Genomic DNA, 21,027 nt, shown 5'->3' on the forward strand with positions numbered 1-21,027 from the left:
TAATACATGTTAGTATTCCTTTTGCTAGTTACAGGTAATTTTGTGTGGATTACAGGCCAATGAGTACTTCTATAGGTATTAAATTTTAGGTAATTATTAGGCAGCCTTGCAACAAAAGAAAAATAACATAACAAGGGCATCCAGCTTGTGAGAGAAATACCTATGAATATTTGTCCATATAACAGGCGTAAGAAATACCCTTTGACCGACTAATGAAAAAATTGGGAGATCATGAAAAAGAGAAAAAGAATAGGACCAATGTCTGAACCAGCTATGCAGTAGACTTTATTATCAGTAGATTCAGAATAGCTGTTTGATAAGTAAGAAGCAAATGAGTTAAGGATAATCCTTATTAAAGTAATCCATTGTTTAAACCTAAAATAAGGAAAACAGAATAGCCTACTGAATTGAAATATGAACTTAGGTCAAGCAACAACAGAAGTAAACATTGTCTGATATTAGCATGCATGAAAATACCATTTTAAACCCTGAGAAGAGCAGTATCATTATTTTGGGGGGGAAATGTAACTGTCATTTACCAAAGACTCTTTTTCCAAGGAATGGACAAAGTTAAATAGTTATCAGGAAGCAATGAATCAAGGAATACCGTAATTATACATTTCAGAAACACACTCAAGAGAGCGCAGCCCTCCGCTGAGCAGCTCATTCCCCTCATGATTAGATTTACACATCAACATGTTGATCTGGATCATCACCAAAAGGTTAGAAATTGTTCTTTGTATCTTTATACACCAACCATGAAAAGTAAAAGTGAATCGGAGTTTCACGATTACATAACCTCCGTCTCGGCAGAGGCAATAAATGAAACACTTTTCATAGAGATTACATTGTGGTGTTAAAAATCTAGAAAATCTGACTTCATATCAGAACTTGATTGTGTCATACTGAAGAAGTAATTTCAAAAGGTTTGCCAATCACTCCAAATAGGACTACAGTACAAGATAAAACAAAAAAAGTAGCTATCCGGCCTGATTTTCACATTATGTACTGTATCTTGATTAAAAATCTCAAAGAGTAGCTGATCATATATATCATTAGTACCTAAGGTTGCGGAGGTCCCATATCTTCACGCCATCTGTGATTGCACTCGTGAGGAAGAGGTTGTATGAATCCAGCGCTTGTGTGCTGAACATGGACCCCTGCGAAATGCACAGAAACAATATGTCTGGTCAGCACATTCTTGACTGAAATATAATGTAAATCAGCTTCTCTTATTGTACTTTACTGGAACATTTTATTGCTGTATATCCTGTACTGGCAGATGTTATTATTATTATTCCAGGTAAAGTTAAGACCTAAAAGTAGGAGGTCATATTAGAAACATCTAAGCCCCAGTGGGCTTAGATGGAAAGGAAGCAAAATCATTGTACATTTACCCTTGCATTTCATTTTCCATCTTGTATGCACCACATTAAGAGACAATTCATGTACAAGTTTCCACTGCACATAAAGATAAATTCTACACATGACTTTCACACCAAGTGAGAGAAAGAGAGAGCAGCACTGATGGTGTTTTTTATTTAGGTTTTTATTAAGACTGTGAGAACAGGAGTATGAGAGCACATTTCCAGTTCCATTTTCCGAGAAGTCCTCTGCTCTGATGAGTTCCAGGTGACTTTTGCAGAGGAGGCGATGGAAATTTCAAGAGGGAAAACCTGATTCGCGTGCAGCAGTTCCTGCTATTTGTTCCACATCATGACAAGGAAAGCAAGAGGAAAGTGTTTTTATGTGTGCAGTCTCAAGGCAGGGGCAATCCCTTTGATCCCCTGGCATTAACCCTACAGGCCTCAAAAGGCCCTTTGGAACCCAGGCGGAGAGCCCCCACATTGATGCAATAGCCCTGCATGACAAGCTGTCCACAATGTGCTACACACAATAGCGGGCATGATAACGAACGGGCACCTTTGTGTTGATGTATAGTCAGCTGTGTGTAAGAGTGCTTCACACTTGAATGGGCTAATGCACAATCCAAGCCACCAGCTGCAGTGTGTCCAGCTAATCCAGACTGTCTACCGTGAAGTATGCACATGTCAGCATGTATTCAAAAAGCAGCAAGAAATTTGAAAAATAAGGTCAACATTACAATAATCTCCATAATTACAGTCATTACTATGGCAAAAGCTGCTGAATATTCATAGGACAATCTTTGGAGGGAAATGTAAAAAGTGATAGCTAGACATAAATGTGGATAATATGAATAAATTATAGAATTCAATACATAAATTTACTACTGATTAATTAAATTTGACAGTTTGCATTATTGCCCATTGCCTAATAATGGATATGGTTATGTGTTCAGCTGTCTACTTGTCAGATGTGAGCAAAGTGGGCCAATTTTGGTTTACTGCAGCGACGCTGGAGAAAGACCACATAAACCCATACTGCATCATGGAACAGCATTACTCAAAAGCCATTATCCAGCATGAAATCTCATCCTGACCTCTCCTTTGGCAGTCTTGATCCTGATGCACGAGGGATTCCCATTCAAACAGAGATGAATGATACTAATGATGGTATGTTCTGTCTGCCTCTCATGGAAACTTTAGAGCTGGGATCAACTAGCAACCTGTGGTCAACATCCGGAATGCCAAATCATTCGGCATGCAGAATATACAGTTGTCCCTCACTATATCGTAGTTCAGTTCCTGCGGATTCACTGTATCACGGATTTTCTTGCTGAACATATCTAATCATGTTCTCCCCGTGTCCACATGGGTTTTCTCCGGGTTCTCCGTTTTCCTCCCACTGCCAAAAATATGCAAATTACGTCAATTGCTCACTTCAAATTGTCCGTAGGGGTGAGTGTGGGTGAGACTAGATTTCTGTCTATGTGTGGCCTTGTGATGCGCTGGCGACGCATCCAGGGAGTACCCCGCCTCTCGCCCATAGTCAGCTGGGATAGGCTCCAGTAACACCCATGACCTGCAAGGCGGATAAAGTGTTTGTAGACGGGACGATTGAGGTCATCTTGTCTAAAAGAAAATGGATGAATGGATGTTTGCACAGCATCCATTTGGAAAAATTCTAGACTTTCAACAAATGAAAATAATGACTCTTACTTGGCTTTCTCTGTTCACGTCACAATAACACATTTGCTCCCTTAAAGACAATACTCGGTCACGATGCTCGTTCTTGATGAAGCTGCCATAGGGGAAGGATCCTGTCCAGGCGTTTTTATTAAAATTTCCCTTTTTCAAGGTGTAATACAGAAAATCTCTGAAGGCCATTTGAATCTAATTCTTCAATATCATTTGTATATGTATATAAAGCACAACATTTTGAACAGGAAAAATATTTTATGAGCTAGAAAATATATATCCAGTAACATGAATAGTCTTTCTACTGTAAAAACCATGTTGATGTGGATTAATATGGTATGCTATGCTATGCTATATGCTATAGTTACACACTCTGCACTGCTCAGCAGCCATTGTCCAAGAGGAGGTTCATAGATCACACCCCATTATAGCAGAATCCCAGCAGAGTGACATGAAGAAAATCACAATTTCAAATATGGCTAACAAATGTAACAAATACAAATAAATGTTATTAAATTTAAGGTCCAATTTTGAGATGCACAAATTCCAAGCCCTACACATAATGTGGATAAACTGTACCCTCTATTGAACCCCATTAAAGACAGGCATGATTGCCCCCTATGGCAGGGGTATACAAAAGAGGATATAATGTATGACAGAGTGAATAAATTGCTACATGGACATTCTGTTTTATATGGTCTCACCTTGTTTTGTGTAATGCAATGGATGGCTCTGCTGTGGGCATCAGGCACCTGAGAGGCAACTGCACCCTCATTCATGTCAAATACTTGAATGGAGCGATCGGAGGTGCAGGCAAGAACAACATCTACAATGGCTTTGAGGAAAATTATTCAATCCATGCTGTGGCACAAAAGTACAGTATAAAACTTGCAAGCATTTGTCATCAAGTTTGTCGATTTTTCCTTATTTGTTAACAGCACAATATCTGAGTCTATGTATAGAGGAAATATTTTACTTCTGAGCCGTGATGTGATGAAGTTCATCAGAAGGAAAAGAGTTCCTGCACGAAACTGCCCAGAACAAGCCGCTAACTTTGCTAAATGTATTCTTTGAGCATCACACGTTGAATGGCATGTAGCGTCATAATATTTGACAAGGGGTAGACATCTCCATAGCTCATAAAATTCCACAACTCACATTAAAGAAATAATATTAACAGACCAGGTAAGGTAAGAGGAAAAGGTCGGTCATGATTCTGGGAGAACTTTAGCCAAACCAATGAGCAGAAATTAGGGTTATCATAGTTCCTGGAAAAGGATACGAGAGAAGAAATCATTGACGGCAGACAAAGCAGTGATGTTTGTTGCTGATGTTGTTGTAAAGGATCCCGTCAGTTTGACAAAGCTCTGTTGTTCATACCTAAGAAGAAAAGGAAGTTGCATCTCCCATTAAATCAATAAAGGCAAACGTGATTATTATTGCTTTGCACACCAGAGGCACTACCTTATGACTGTTTTCAAATGTAATATTTACTGACACAAACAAATAATGAGTGAATAAGCAGTGTGTACTGCTTAGAGAACATATAGGTTTTTATTGCTGTTTTATATTGTTCTCCTTTTTGTCTGCTTCTCTGGTTATGATGCTGCTGCAGTGGATGTATTTGTAATAGTCATTGTTACAGTATCTAGCAGACAGGAAGTTGAAACTGGCAGATGATTATTTTAAATCTATGAAAAACGCCCTTTGTTCCCTGCATGTTCTCCCGAGAAGCATCCATTGTCTTGCATTGGAATACACAAAAGGTTTGAATATTCACAATGGTCATAGTGACATGTCTGTGTAGGTTCTAAGTTGTCCAGGTCATGGTAAATCCCGAATGGCAAAAAACAAAGAATCAAACTTGAACAAGTCCAGTTGACTGTACGTATTTTGCTCTTCATGATTCATATAAGTTAACAAATACTGGATGAAACATTACAATCATATTCCATATTTCTTGGATGAGATATGTTTGCCCACTTGAAATAGATTTTCTATTACCTCTTTATGTCATCATGTCTGACATCCACATTATACAGGCACAAGTGTAAAGACGGTCCAGATGCCACAAGCAGAAATTTGTCAAGATAATAAAACTGAGCGCTTCGGATAGAATTGGAGAACATACTGTTGCCCTGGAGGAAGAACAAAAGAAGGAACACTTTAAAAGAACAGGATTTATCATTGCCTCTCCCTGAGATCAATGTTATAATATGATAACAATCAGTCATATTCTAACTACACAATGCGTCTGGGTTCATATACATTTGAGTTACAGATGACACAAAAACAACATGTCTATCACGTCTTTTACCTACGTTTCACTTTAATGCCACTTGTTTAACATGCAATTAAATCTGAGTCACTGTACTTTAAAAGTATATCTGCAGAAGGATTTAAATCACGCCAGGTAAGAGGGAATTCATTTAATTATGTTATAGGGTGAATCATCTGTTAAAGAGTCACAATTAAATATAAAAATGCAATTTCTATTGCACTTATTTTTCCTTAACTTCTACACAGAGTAATGGAGTACATGAATGAAGTAGAACTTTGTGGATAAAGTAGGAGCCACTGTGGTGCCCAAGTGTGACCTCCTCTTTTACAGAACAGAGGGGGAAAACTCCTTTCACTAATCCCAGCCATCTCAGACAAGGGTGAATCATTTTGCTGCACAGGTCGGTAGTTATTTTGTTTCACTTCTAAAGCCATTTACATTTTTTACATCTTCCCAGCAAATACATTTTTTGCAGTGTGAGGTCACTCTGAATGGTTCTCTTTTTAGCGTGTTTTATGATTAGGATTGTTTGATGAAATCTTGAGATAGGATGGCCAAGATTGCTATGATAGGCACTTATTTATCATAAATAAATACCAATGTGTGTGTGTGTCTCTGACACTGACCATTATTATGGCAGGCTCTGACCTGCCATGGCTCCAGATTCGGACTGACCGGTCCTCTGATGCGCTCAACCACCACCTTCTGCTGAGGCTCCAACTGACACAGCTCACTAGCTTGTCATGCCCTGCACATAAAGAGAGGGATGAACCCAACCTGAAAATGCAGTGTGTGGCTGCAGCATTTACATGTAGGTAGAGTGAAAATAAGAGCCTCTGGGTGACCTCCCGGTCACCTCAGCGTCTGCCCTTTTATCTCTGCTGCCCTCTTCTGTCTTGGCTATAATTGAGCTGGCGAGCATGAAACAGAAGCTTGACATACATTCCCATCCCTTCTTTATTGTTCACTGCAGGTGAAAACTGGGTGGAAAACAGAAGAGACTGCTCTTAGTGCTACTTTAATTCTTCGCATGCGCACATAGAGTGAAATATTTTATTAGTTCAAACATAGTTGGTCCCAAAGACGTTTTTCGTCATTGCCTAAGTTTTACCATCTGACACAAGCAAAATGAATTGAACTGAAGTCCTTCTTTAGTTTGTCTTTCTGGTAATAATGAACTCTTTAAGTTGTGACCGTAATCACTGAGCAAGTCAACATTAGGGTCTTTTATCTTGAGCCAAGCACCTCCTCTCCAAGCTGAAAAGATCATTTCAGTATTAAATTCCTCGCTGTCTCTTAAAAACATCAGGAGTAAGAACTTAACCTTGAAGTGATCCAAGATGTGAACATCATTTATGAGGAGTCAATGTGGGGGGAAAAAATAGAATATTATTATTATCAATCTTTCTCTTAAATTAAATACAACAATTTCAATACATTGCTGACTGTGTAGACTGAGGACAAAATACCCCAACAACCAAGAAGTCTTTCAGGCAGGAGCATGTCTGCTTAATGCACCTGTGTAGACAGCTGGGTCAACAGTGAGGGAGGATCTGTACAATAACACCGAGTTGTCCCCAGGACCACACAGGATGTGCTTTCCATCCCCTAGAGGAGAAAAGGAGTCCTACATCAACATTTTCAGTCAACAGGTGATTTATTCACTCTTCTAGGATGGATAGTACAACATATTATTTATCTGTTTGCAAAGCAAGGCTTTAAACTGAAACTGTGCTACTGCTGAGAAAGGTCAATCAAAATAAGTGTACAATGCTTTAAGTCAGGGGTCACCAACGCGGTGCCCGCGAGGACCTTGTGAGGTGCCCGTGAGCCATGGTTTCTCAAGAGTTTCTGTTTTATTTCAGAAGTGTGTATCAAACTGGTAGCCCTTTGCATGAATCGGTGCCCAGGAAGTAGCCCTCGGCTTCAAAAAGGTTGGTGACCCCTGCTTTAAGTCATACTTTCTTATCATGGAGGACTATCCAACAGTCATGAAGGGATTCGTTTTGGGAATGCAATAATACTTGAAACTAATACCTGAATCCCTGAATTTGTCACTACAACACTTCAGAATCCTGTCAACTCTCGGGTCTTTTTTCCACTCCTCTGCCAGAGAGCTATCTGTAATCATTTCTGATTTGAAAGTCTGAGCAGTAGGTAATACAACAGGCTTCTTTGGCATTACTGATAGGCCACTTATTTAAATTAATAACATTTTACATGGTGTGGATGGTGCTGCAGCAACAAAACTGTCTCACCTGAATACTGAAGACAGGAGACTGGTTTGCTACCAGTGTTGAGATGAATATGTGGAATAGTGGGTGCTGCACTGTCTGCTGGATAATCTCTGAGGAGTAAACCTCTACATGAAAAGAAAAGTACTGTTACACAATATATAACAATTCCAACCTTCTGTATTTATTTATTTAATGGTGGCACTGCTTACGTATTTCTGATAACCTTTTTGCCTGAAGGATTCTTCTGAATATTTGTTTTGGGTGAAAACATAGTACTTCTAAGAAGAGAAAGCCAAAAACAATAAATAAAGAAATGAATTGCAGTCAGAGTACTTTCATCTGGCATGGGTGTATACTGAACAAACAAACAAATAAAATAAATACTTTGGGTAATGTTTTACAGTAAAATTGTTTGTGTTTCTTGTATTATTTTCACTTACATGTCCTGTCTTCATGTGTTGTCTAGTTATTGTAATTCCTGTGTTCTGTGCCTGACCTTGGTTCCCGCCCTTCAGACCTGCTCTGATTGCCACTCCTGCTTCTCATTCCCTTCATTGGTCTGCCTTCATAGCCCTTCCCCTGTCTTCATTCCTCTGCCAGTTCGTTGTACCTCAGTCTTTATCTCTAGTCATAGTCATAGCCTTGTGTTTGAACCTTTGCCTGTTTTTTCGGATCTTGTCTTCTGCCTGCCACTTTGGATTCCTTTGCCTCATACTTCTCAATCTGGGGCCCATGACCCACCTTCTTCCTAGACATTTTGCTAGCCCAAAATGGCTCAGGATAGAAGGCAGGGTTAAACAACTCAAAATGGGATTGGCATTTAAAATAGTCAATGCAGCTCTGCCCACAGTCCTCTCAATCCCTGCATACCGGACTAAACACCTTCAAAGATTTTGTGACACCCACAGCCACAACACTAGAGGGCGCTCAAACAACAACCTGATTACCCCCTTCTATAAGACAAACATGGGTAAATCATATTTTTTCAATACTGCCACCCAAGGGTGGAACTGTTTGACTCCTTCCCTCAAAACATGCACCTCTTTGGACACCTTCAAAACGGCCCAAAAAATTCACCTTTCAGGGGGACAGAAACGGAGATAGTCATCACGACTCTCTCCGGGTCAATCCGCCCCTCCCTTTTTTGTCCACCTACGTTGTACATATTATGGTCTTTTTAATTTATTGTTATTTTGCATCTGTGGAGTAATTTATTTTTATTTTATTGGTATTGTTACATGTCGATGGTTTATGTACTAAGGACTTTCAACGGAAACAAGACCGCAAGGGCTTTTTTGAAATGCTCCTCTTAGACAGGATGTTTGACTGTACTTGTACTGTAATACATGCTACTGTTTAACTGTACTTGTACTCTAACATTCTATCTAATAAATATATTCATCATATTCATCATGATCATTGTATCGAACCTTTGCCTGAATTTTGACCTTGCCTTTTGCCTGACGTTTTTGATATTGTAGCCACCGTGGACTGACTTCCTGTGTACCAACCCTTTCTGGAATAAACGAGCTAGCCATTTTAGTCTGTATTCTTGTATTTGAATACCATCCTGCTCAGCGTTCATGACAAATGTCTGAAAGATGAACCTAATATAATATTCCACCTGATAAGATAAATTCAAGAAAAGATTGCAAATCTCCTGTTCTCACTTAAAATGGTGCTGATTGCACTCATCAAAATATAAGATGTGACTAAATACTCAATTAGGAAAATGTTACTCTGTGAACATACCTTGGGGCACTGGTATATCCAGACGACTTCACTTTTGAATGGAAAACCAGAGGTTGCTCTTTAATCACTCCTTTGAAAAAGATATAGATTGATCCATTATTCACAGACAGACAAATGAAAGCAGAGCATGTTCAGTGTTGACCTCTAGCCCTGTTCCCTGGCAGTTCCATCCTCAACATCTTTCTATCGATACTGGCCAATCGCACTGCATGCACTGCTCACTTTAAATATGTCTTTTTTTTATTCCGTGAATTTTCTGTTACATTTACCTGCAATTTCTGTTACTAGTGAACTGTATGTTGTACTACGCACCGGACGGAGCAGCGCTCCTAATCTCTTTGCATAGCCACTATGCCAAGACAATAAAGGCTTTCTATTCTATTCTGATAGACTGTAGTCTCTATCTCTCCTCTGTCCTATGTCCAAACCATCGAAGTTCACTCTGTTCACTCTGACCGTATCTCCAAAATGTCTAACCTTCACTGTCCCTCTTATTGTCTCATTTCTAATCCTATCCAACCACTCCCAAGGAGAACCTCAGCATCTTTATCTCTGCCACTTTGGCCACTGTCTCTAAGCCGTACATCATGGCTGGCCTCACCACTGTCTTGTAGACCTTTCTCTTCATCCTAGCTGACACTCTCCTATCACAGAGCACACCTGATACTTTCCTCCACCCATTCCAGCCTGTCAGCACACGATTCTTCACTTCCTTTCCACATTCTCCATCACTCTGCACTGTTGACCCGAGGTATTGGAAGTCCTCTACCTTCTTTATGTCTATTCCTTGTAACCTCACTGTTCCCCCTGAGACCTTCTCATTTACACATATACTCTCTCTTACTCCTGCTAAACCTTCAGAAGAAGACACACCCAGTACTATCCTACCTGTCTCCCTGATCACCTTAGCTGTTGTATTCCAATCTTCTGGAAGCCGCCCTTGCCGACCTAAAGCCTGTTTCATCTCTCCCCTGAAAGCCACAAAACACTCTTCGTTCTTTAGCCTCCACCACTGTGTCCTCTGCTCTGCCTTAGTCCTCTTCCTCTTCTTCACCACTAGAGTCATCTTACACACCACCAGCCTATGTTGGCTGGCTACCCTCTCTCCTACCACGACCTTCACCAACCTCCTTTAAACTGCTCAGACACTCGATTCACCTTTAGAACACTCTGCACAAACTCTTCCTTAAAGATAACCCCGACTGCATTCTTCTTTCCATCTGCTCCAATGTTATTGTCCCAACTTTCAAAGTCCCTACTCTCAGTCCTAAACTTCCATTTTCTCTTCTCTCACTTGTGAAGCAGCCGTTTTCCTCCTCTTCGTCTCTGTCTTTGACTCACAGTAATCCAATGTCCGGTCGTTGTTAACCCAGGCCTCGACCGATCCGGCATGACCTTCTTATTTACATTGAGTTGCATGTTAAATTTTGCAAATTTTAAGTCGTATGCCATTCCTGGCGCAATCCTCTGCATTTTTCCGGGCTTGGGACCTCCAGAGGGAAAAACTGGCAATGCTACATTAGCTCCCACTAACCGCACTATCCGTACTACACATGAGGCTGCATTTCATTACCTGCTGACACAGGAACTTGGGATTGCTCAGCAGCCCTATTTAAGCCCCTGCTAACATGTAACGGCCATAAACATTTATGAGGCAGTAAAAATCTCATAATTTACACTTACTTGGGGCGGGATGTTATTTCAAGCAAAGGGTTTCAGACAAATTTCCACAATAATCACTACTGTAAAATCCCTTACAATTCATTATTTAAGTTTAGCATAAGTGTCCTTTACTGACCAAGCTGTGTACACCTGTCAATAAATATCGAATTAGATCATAATCTCATTGTGTAGCCACTATGCAAGGACAATAACGGCTTTCGATTCTATTCTATTTCCATTTGTAAATAAATCTATGTTCAGTAAAAGTCAGTAAAATAATTATTTATTAAGCTGGGGTCCTCAATGCTGTCTTGTTGCAGGCATCATAAATAGAATGTATTGTATAAAACTGTAAAAAAAAAGAAAGTTCATTCCGTTTTGTTTTTATTCATGTTTTACACGGAGTCTGTTTTTTTGAAGAGTCTGATCTATAAAAAGATTTTGTACTCTTGAAATTCCTTCCAGCTCAAGAAATTATTTCTAAAAGATCAAAAAATGATGAATGCGGTAGTGTCTGCAGTCACGGCATGTCTTCTATATTTGGTGTAGCACATCATTAAAAACTGTCAACGGTTGGATGGATGATAGAATTAACAGGGCTACATACTCCTTAATTCTTCAGATGTGCCGATGAGTTATTTTACGGTTTGGCTTTGCTGTGCAAGAAGGTTGAGGTACAGGACAGCCTCAGAGATTAGGGTCTGAAGCAAACTGACTCTTTATCTGAGTCTGAGGACAGTCTGAGCAGACCTCCCTCAGAGTTAGCTGTTGAGTGTGGTGCAAGAATAAATAATTCAAGCTTCTAAAAGTGCCTAAACCATAGCAGGTATTTATGTCTCTGCAATATTATTTTGACTGTCACCAAACTCTACGGTATGAGTTATTGCCTTACTGACCAGTGAGAAGTGGGGCACACAGTTGGAGAGAGGAACGCGGCTAAAATATAAAGGTAATGCAGCCCAAAGAAGACTGGCAGGAATTATGATTACGGAAAGCTATTAAAATCATTAAAGATTGGTCTATGGTCCAAGCTTATCAAGTCAAAGCTACACACTTTCCGCATTTTCCCATCTTACTTTACCCAAAAACCAAACCTAAAAAAAATGACTTGAATGACTTTAAATCTTAAGTTCCATGTAGTGTAAAGTAGATCGTGTTGAATTACACCCTTACTCATTTATACTTTTATGTTTACATATCTATGAATAAAACTATTTTAAATCATTTTTGAGCTAATAATTCATAGCAAATTGTTACTTTTATAGTCCTAATGTCCAAACTTTAAAAAAAAAAAACATTCTGGAAATGCCACCAGAAGTCATGGCAGCTGATAATCATTTCAACCATCCTGGTTCAGCTCATGATTACGTTGCATGACAGCCTGACAGCAGATATCTCATCCACACTCAGCTCTGCGAAAAAGAGCTCTGTCAGACCTATGCCAGGCACAGGATTTTCCTTTCCAGGAGTTTCAGAGTAATTTGTGTACAATTCTGCAGATATCTTCAAGAAAAAGGAGACGCATGAAAGGCTGCATGGTGGGTTTTACAAGTCCTCAATTATTTGTGGTTTTTGGTCTGACGTTGCCGTCACGGAGCAGCTCTCGTCTCCCCTGAAGATCTCCTGCATAGTCTGGCACAAAAGCTCCTTTCACTCCAGCTGCAGGGAGTCTGGCTAATATCGGCTTTCTCAGCACTTACTCTCTGTACGGGCAACATTTAAACATCAACGTACTATACTGTAGATTGCCAGCAAAATAATTTCAAGCTACCAGATCCTAATGATACACTGAAGAACCACATATAAACTCACTTTTCTTCTGAACCTGACAGGAAGCAAGCAACCATAGAACAAACTGAGCTGTTTAGAGAGGATCTATCCTTCTCAGAGCAGCATGTTTACGGTTGCACAAGCATGCAATAACAAAGTGTTGTTGTTCACGCTCGGTTTGAAGTTAATGCCTATGTGGGAAATGAAAACTGAGCTGCCACGTCGACATTGCAAATGATGGAATCTTTTCCATCCTCTATATTTACAGATAATGAGGAGGTTCTCAGCAGCTCTGTCGACAGCCAAACTTTCAATAAACCTACAATAAGAACAATTTAAGAGATTGTGTGCGTCCAAGCAAAACAGCCAATGTGTCAAGACAAGGAGTGTGCTATAAAATGAGTCATAGTTTTAAAGCCTACAGTCATGAAACAGCAGTAAGTCCTTTATTATTTTATTACACAAGGATAAGAAGGAGCACCTCTGACCTTTCTTGTTAGAATGATTGGGCTCTTTCTTCTTGAACGTAGCCTTCAAAGGAGATTGAGGCAGCGGTGGAGAACTACAAAACAAGAGAGGGTGTCTGTCGAAAGTTACTGGAAATAAAAGAAACTCAATATTTTCCACAATTGCGGATTTTTAGTCCATCTTATTCTCACGATCATGGCATTGTTGACTCATTAAAAAAACAGATGGCAAAAGCAGTTATGACAGGCCAAGTTTATATGGAAATGTCAGCATCAGAAGGCTGTAGGCCTGCATTTCTAATGAGGACTGAGAGAAAGCAGCTCCATTAGTTTCACAAATTTTACAAGTTGACATGCTTTGGCTCATAAACTGGAAATTTATTGCAGCAAGAAAACAAAATGTTTATTATTATTGTTCAAATTATCACCATTTATTAGTGGTGAGGTAAAGGTAATGACTGATTTAATTCAACAATTCCCTTGCAGACAATTCTGAAATTCTGGCATTTCTAAATTGACGTTACCAGGAGAGTAATACGTCTGATTTTCTGGATGAGGACTGGGTGCAGCACAGGCAGCTTTAAAAAAGCTCTTACGGATTAAAAAGCTTAGACGCTCAGTCATTGGTTGCAGAGAGCAGATCCAGTTGGAACCAAATAAGTACAAAAGCTCCAGAAAAGCGTTTGTTTTCTCTTGGTTGTGTCGTTCATAGACTGTTTAATGACGTATTAAGTACCGGTACTGCTGTCAGTGAATAAACAAATATATTATTTTACATAAATACGTATTTTAACAAGAATTCATGTTTTCGAGCTCTGACATAAAAAAGACTACCACTATGTCCTTGACATACAGACTTTTTACAGAGCTGATTTCTTTCCTCAAAATACATTGAAGGTAGTGAGGAAAAAGGACAACTTGTCCTGAGGTTATCATTGAATAATTCCACCTGCATTTTCACCACATATTTCTCTCTAACTCCAGATTTACCTCGGGAACACTGAAAAGCATTTGACGCAAGCCCAGATGCTTCCCAGGTCACAGAGACGAAACTCCAACAGGACGACACATGAAGTAAACAAAGAGCTGACCAAACATACCATCTGTGTGACAAAGGAATTCATATATTTTTTAAACAAGAAATGAATCATAAACTGTGTATTTGTAAAAACTCTTCACAGTCACAGCCTTTTTCTTCCATGCTGAACTATTACACATCTCATCGTAGAGTAGAATAAAAAGACTTTTCCTATATTGATAGGCCACAATCAAATTACATTAAAGCAAAATTACAATGTGAAAACAAAAATTTCAGTAAAGAAGTGTAAAAATTCCAAATTATTAAAAATGGGGGAAAATACACAGATCCTGAGGTCTGCACTCTCTGAGTGCTTTTCTAGTTTCTGTGTTAAACTTGTTTCATTTCATTGCACATCATATTCAATGACTTTTGTTGTCATGAATTGAAAAGAAGTCAGAAACATAGCCATGCCTGATTTTTCTTCATTAACTGGTCAGACCACTTGAAACAAACTGATAGCGTATTTATCATCTACATCTTCAGGGTGAAAATGATCATAAACCAAATGATTAACTGTGGTGAAAGTTAAAGAACGAGTCAACAGAAAGTCTCTCTGTAGTTAGTTGAGAGATCTTTGGAATTACTTACAGAGTTGTCCCCTACAGTAGACACTGACCAGGAGCCTGCCGTTGTAATGCTCAGGTTAGGGTAATCTAGAAAAATGAACATCAGTCACAGGTTTGGATGCGTCCTATTTCTTGTTGATACAGTGTATCAGGTTCTGCAGTTAATGCAAGTAATTTGAATGTATGGTGAGAAAATAACACAAGCAAATACAAGCATACAATATAGCACAATAGAAGACATCAGTGAATTATATTACAGTTAAAAACAACAACAACAACAGCAACAATGGTCAGTCAACATATGTTCTGTAAAAGCAGATGTGATTTTATTTTCTACTTAAAAACAACACTTTAACAATTACAGGGAAGACTAATTAAAATCTGTTTGACGTGATTTGTCCAGCTGCATAATTATGTAAGGGAAACAGACTGGAATGTAATTATCACATAAACTGTCGTCATGTCTGAAAATAAAATAGTTCCCCACAAAGCTTTAAAAAATACAATAAAATCCTGAAGATCAAGAAAACAGTTGAAGACAGTCTAAAATCTGAAATGAAGATTTGTTCTTTCAGAAATGATTTGCATGTGAAATTATGCGCCATGGTGTTGCCATTCAGATTCAATGAAGTATGTGTTTAAACCAAACTGAAGCAACAAATTCTGCTCAGGAGGATCAGAATTGATATGAGTGTTTATTTCAGTGATGAGCTGCTGTTGACAATTTGAGCAGAAAGCTATAAAACACATGTGCACAGTACTGTCACAACTGTCTTAACGTTTTCACATCACTCATGCTACACGCTGGGCTGGCTCTGGGCTGGCTTTTGTAGTGTATCATTCTCCTGCCAGAACATTTATCATTAAAAACCAGTATGCTGAAGGGGAAAAAGTGAAATCACAGTATTTTATCAAGCAAAAGATTTAGATAATTACTTAAACCATTAGCCATATTATAGTCACACCACCAACAACCTACCTTTGAAATAGTGTACTGTTAGGAGTTCTGAGGTAGCCAGATTCACCACATAGAGGCCATCTGAGCTTCCAATACATAACCAGCTGTTGTCCCTGCAGGGGGGCACACAGTAGCATATGGAAAAACAATGTCAGAGGATTTCCCTTTAAACCTTCTCTCTCTCTCTCTCTCTCTCTCTCTTTTGTTTAGTTTTTTTTAAAAGATTTGGGGAAGATAGTGTAACCATATACTAAAGAAAAACACACTAATATGATGGACTATCCAGGCATGCACACCAGAGGACAATGGCTTTTCATAATTCAGTTTCCTTTGACTTCATGTAGCCTAAACCATTTACACCCAGTGAGATGGAAAAAGAACTGCTCCACAGACCAGAACTGGGACTCCGGGTTTCGTTTTCGTCACATCCTGCACTGAGCTGAGATTTTGTGATTACAGCATTTGGCACATCTCAGTACATCAATCTTTTTATGTAGGGTATGTGCGTTCTGTGGGATGGTGGGAGATTTTCATGTAATTATAGTATTGTGGTATTTTCATGTAACCACTAGATGGCGTCAAAGTCTACATTTCAATTTTATCACACCAACGTCAATGAACTTGTTAGTATTTAAAGGATTCAGTGACATGCAGTCAGGGGAGACACGGCCTCGCCTGCCATCATGCAAGTCTTGTTGCTACTTTGGTTTAGCAACTAAAATGTAAAAAAAAAAAAAAAAAGGAGTGGCTCCAATTTTAAATTGCATGTTCTTGGAAGTGGGAGAAACCCGACACGGACACGGGGAGAACGTACAAACCCCACACAGAAAGGATTCGTACCCGGTACCTTCTTGCTGTGAGACAACAGTGCTAACCATTCTGCCCCCCTTGGAATTATTTGTCTGTGATTCACATATTATTTACGCTGTAAAATGGCCTTGCAGGTCCTGATGGCCCACCACTGCTACATGGAAGGAGAAGTACATTACAGAACTAATGAAGCATACTTTAAAGCATCTACTTGGATCATGAAATGCTCTGTGATCATGTACTTTGCTTAGAACGTAAAATAATCAACATCCATGTAACTACGGTACACAGAGTTATGTTTGTGCTTTTGAAGTGCCTTCTTCCTGTCAATGCATCTGTATCAGTTTATGCTACAAGCATGCAAACCGTGTGTAATGTATGATGTTTCCCATAACTACGCAGAAATGTGCACTGCAGCAATTATCCTAAAAGATGTGCCTAGTTTGTCCTAAATGTTTTGGCAGGGCGGCATCTACGTTCTAAAAGATATCATATGTTTGTCATGACAGCTGTGTTTGAATTGCTTTTCTAGATCATATTTAATTTTCACATTCACATGATAACTTAAACTGGAATGGGAGGCCTTGAAAATGGCCCCATTGTTGACACCATCAAGAAAATGTACCTGGAAACAGACAATATTAAAAGAGGTGGTTCTCGGCATGAGATGAATACTTCTATGATTTCCCCATTAAAACATAGCCTGTCCCATGTCACACTGATTCAGAAGTCTATTGTGCTAACAAACAACCCAATAACAAGTGTGCTCACAGGTTGGCAAGTTAAGGTCAGACATTCTGTTTAAATTATTTTGAGATTATTCCCTTACGTGTTATGTCCACCACTGGAGTCACTGTACGAGCGGCATGAAGACAGTTTTAGGACAGGTCTTGCAGTCTCCACTTTATGTGCGGCTGATTGTTCTGTGTTCCATGAAAGAAAATATAAAATGTATAATTCAATATGCCAGTCAGGCAGCTGAACTATAGAATTCAGAATGAAAGGGCGTTTGATAAAACTCATCAACAATATCAAGCAGCTTAGTAACAGCACCTGCTTGAAGGCTCGCAGTCCCTCTCTGCATTTCGTATCTTTTTTGCATCCTCTCAAGGTCCATTTTTGTCACCAGGTGACACTTGTAGTCATCGCGGAGGAAGAAGCACCATACCTAAAACCAACCAGACACTGGGGTGAATTGCCGCTCTCAAAAATAATTGGGACTTTGTGTCTCAGTCACTAACCTGCCCATCGGTTGAGCCTGTGATGAGGTGCCTGTTCTCCTCAGAGAAGAATACACTGAGCAGTGGAGAGGCTAAAGAATGACATTTTTACATTTTCGGTTATTTTGGAAACCCAGAATCCTCTACAGTAATCACAATATAAATATGCATTTAATAATTTATTTCTTGGAATACGTATGTGCCTTAATCTGACCCTCATCGGAGCTTTAAGCTGAGCTTTGACTCACATGTTGTGGACACTTTTAGCTCATGCATAACCCAACATGTTCATATATGCTAGACATGACGGATGGGTGGATTCAGGTCGTAGAAATACCTTGCTGAAATATATTATTGTCATTGTGCAAAAACCTATTAGACTGTGCTTATATCATACCTGAAAGGACAGAAGACTGGAAGCTAACAGTTTCAGTTATTAAGTCCCATACCTAAAAAGACACAAGAGTAAGACTTTTCTTGTTATTCAGTTACAGTTGTAATAGTGAGTACAGTATTTTGAATTTGTTGTGCATATAAATATACATCATCATCAGGACCGTAAATGTGCGGTCCTCAGAGGTGGTAACAAGAATGTCTTCATTCCAGGGACAGAACTCTGCAGATGTCAAAGGTCCAAGGTGGTTCGTCAAGGTGGAGATCACTTCCTGTCTCTAACGAGGAGAACAACAATGAAGCAGATGCGAAGTCTGCTGAACCAGTAGGATAAAACGTTATTCATATATATTTATAGAAATATGTTGTAACAAGCATCTGAGTGAAGCAGCAAGAAAGACAGAAAGCTTTTATTGTTGTCACCCTAGGGCCTAGTAGGAGGGGGCCACTTTAAACAGATCACTTGTATATATACTTTATATATATATATAGGGGAGCCGTAGCATGTGGAGAGGGTAGGGATCAGTGCCTTGCTCAAGGGTACTTCGGCAGTGCCCTGGAGGTAGACTGGCCCCTCTCCAGCCACCAGCCCCCACACCGTATCTGAGTGCATGACTTGAGCTGGTGAAGCTCGGGTTCCTAACCCACTGGGCCCCTGCCGCCCCTCGTGTTTTTCATTTCTTACTGTGTTTCAAGAAGCTGAAAGAGGGCATCCTTTTGTACCTTTGAGCTGAGAACAAACACCGTTACTCCTGAGCATGCAGCCACTCGTTCCCCAGAGAAACAGAATGACAGGTAAATAATTTCTCCAAGTAACGTCCCAATAACTCTTCCAGCTGCAACTTTGCCTGCAAACAAATAATGAATTTGCTTATATTTAAATAAAAAATAATGTGTACAGTTTACCATACACAGAAATATGTTTTTTGTTACCCTCCTGTGTTTGCCTCTGGCACAGTTCAATATCCCAGACAATGATGTAATCAGCAGAAGCAGAGCACAGAACAGGACTCCCTCCTTTGCCAAAAGTCATGGCACTGATCTCAGCATGGTGGCCAGTTAGTAACAGGGCCTGTGGGGAAAAAAATTAGACTCACTCGACTGTAATAGACAATTTTTTAATTTTTTTTCCACTTAGATTTTATTTCAATTTTTTAACAGCAACAGAGCATTTAATATCAGTATTCTTGTCCACATGATACATAATATAACATAGTAGTAAGACAACATATCCACATTAAGATTTTTAGGTTAAATTGTCCTATATAATGAAAAAATAAATCTTAATTACAGTGGCGGCACACCTGTAATAGACAATTTAACAGAACAATTCCGTTCATTCCTGTCCACTTACTTGCAACGATTTATGCAGATTCTCTGGCTTTTTGATTATTATATTATGGACTGTAGATCGTGAAATTCTCTGCAAATGCATGTTGAGAAACTTAAAAAGTTGTACTATTTGCACATGCATCGTTTTAAGTGGTGAACCCCTCAATTTTTGCTGTTTGTCCAGCTGATAATCTCTTTACCTGTGGAATGACTCAATAAGATATTTCAGATCATTCTACAACGTCTCCAGTCCTTTCTTTGGCCAAGTCCCACATTTATTAGTCATTTTTTGTATAATATTCAAAACAAGCATATATTTACAAAAGTAAATTGTTTACTGATTTCAAATAAAAGGAATTAGAGATTCTCACATTCTGTCTCATTTTACAGACCATCTCAACTTTTCATGGAATTGAATTCATCTTACCAAACTGGCCTAAAAATATATACATTTTGGTGTTGTATGAAAAAAAACATTATGTAGAAAAACACATTTTCAAATGGGAAACAATACTACAGAGACATTGCAGAGAAATCATGCACGATCGTGAGTCATATGAGACGCATCTTAAAGCCCTCGGTATTATATTGTGACTACCTGGTAGATAACTAAATAATAATCTAAATTAAATAACACATAGGTGTTACTTGCACACTACTGACAAACCTTCAGCTCCGGGTCCACATTACTGTAAATGAGCATTTCTTTGCCGTGCAGTGGGAAGCCACAATAAGAGGGACAGCATGCGAGCTGCCGGTGTGACAAGAGAGGATCACAACTGAAACGGAGTTTTTCCTTTATCATCTTTGCTCCTTTATGTAATTTCCGTTTGAATTCGCGTTTAAACAAACGTCATACAAAAAAATAAAACAAATAAACGTAAAAATAATGAATGAGGGCCTAGCCTTTGGAGGAGATGGTGTTTCTACAACCCAGATGATTCATGTGGACAAACCTTGCAGGTTGCTAGGACACCGGCCACGTCACTGCCGACAGATTGTCAAAGAAGACCGACCTTTTTCACACAACTTAAACCAGCCTTTACCTTAAAACACTTCCCCACCTTTAATGACTGTATTTTGGAAAGTAGTTATGAAAATAATCGCTTAAGAGAATTTGTTTAATTACTCCTCGTAAGTAATGTTTGATGTTGTTATGATTTGAAATACCAAATATACATGGTTACAACAATTATACTCTGAGAATACATTTGACTCAAATGAAAAGCATAGTGTTGGTGGTTAAAAGGACACCCGCGGACACGAACTTCTAAGTGGATTTCAAGCTATCCTCTGTAAGTGGATCAGCATTTATAAAAAGCATGGCTGGACAAGGGGACGCCGGGAAATGTAGTTCTGCCTTAATCGAGCGGATATGACGGTGGTGTTTCGCGTGTTGTAGCTCGGCGGTGTCTGCTCGCCACTTTGCTGTAGTTGGG

The 21,027-nt window shown here is 39.2% G+C and overlaps 1 protein-coding gene across 1 annotated transcript in view; it reads right to left on the reverse strand.

Moving 5' to 3' along the window:
* The window catches only part of wdr27 (WD repeat domain 27), a 28,456-nt gene extending 8,063 nt beyond the window's left edge, over positions 1–20,393 (reverse strand). The window contains exons 1-21 of the mRNA XM_068741600.1: positions 20,256–20,393; positions 19,190–19,328; positions 18,980–19,104; positions 18,421–18,534; positions 18,261–18,312; positions 17,885–17,955; positions 17,697–17,811; positions 17,473–17,566; positions 15,855–15,946; positions 14,898–14,962; positions 14,219–14,331; positions 13,250–13,323; positions 9,330–9,399; positions 7,787–7,855; positions 7,599–7,702; positions 6,859–6,948; positions 5,967–6,088; positions 5,064–5,197; positions 4,342–4,439; positions 3,764–3,885; positions 1,063–1,160 (exon numbers count right to left, since the gene is read on the reverse strand). Of these exons, the coding sequence (XP_068597701.1) occupies positions 1,063–1,160; positions 3,764–3,885; positions 4,342–4,439; positions 5,064–5,197; positions 5,967–6,088; positions 6,859–6,948; positions 7,599–7,702; positions 7,787–7,855; positions 9,330–9,399; positions 13,250–13,323; positions 14,219–14,331; positions 14,898–14,962; positions 15,855–15,946; positions 17,473–17,566; positions 17,697–17,811; positions 17,885–17,955; positions 18,261–18,312; positions 18,421–18,534; positions 18,980–19,104; positions 19,190–19,328; positions 20,256–20,393 (2,099 nt within the window). The remainder of the gene's footprint in view (positions 1–1,062; positions 1,161–3,763; positions 3,886–4,341; positions 4,440–5,063; positions 5,198–5,966; positions 6,089–6,858; positions 6,949–7,598; positions 7,703–7,786; positions 7,856–9,329; positions 9,400–13,249; positions 13,324–14,218; positions 14,332–14,897; positions 14,963–15,854; positions 15,947–17,472; positions 17,567–17,696; positions 17,812–17,884; positions 17,956–18,260; positions 18,313–18,420; positions 18,535–18,979; positions 19,105–19,189; positions 19,329–20,255) is intronic.
* Between the last annotated feature and the right edge of the window lie 634 nt (positions 20,394–21,027).

Source organism: Brachionichthys hirsutus, chromosome 7, assembly GCF_040956055.1.
Source record: "Brachionichthys hirsutus isolate HB-005 chromosome 7, CSIRO-AGI_Bhir_v1, whole genome shotgun sequence".
NCBI lineage: Eukaryota > Metazoa > Chordata > Actinopteri > Lophiiformes > Brachionichthyidae > Brachionichthys > Brachionichthys hirsutus.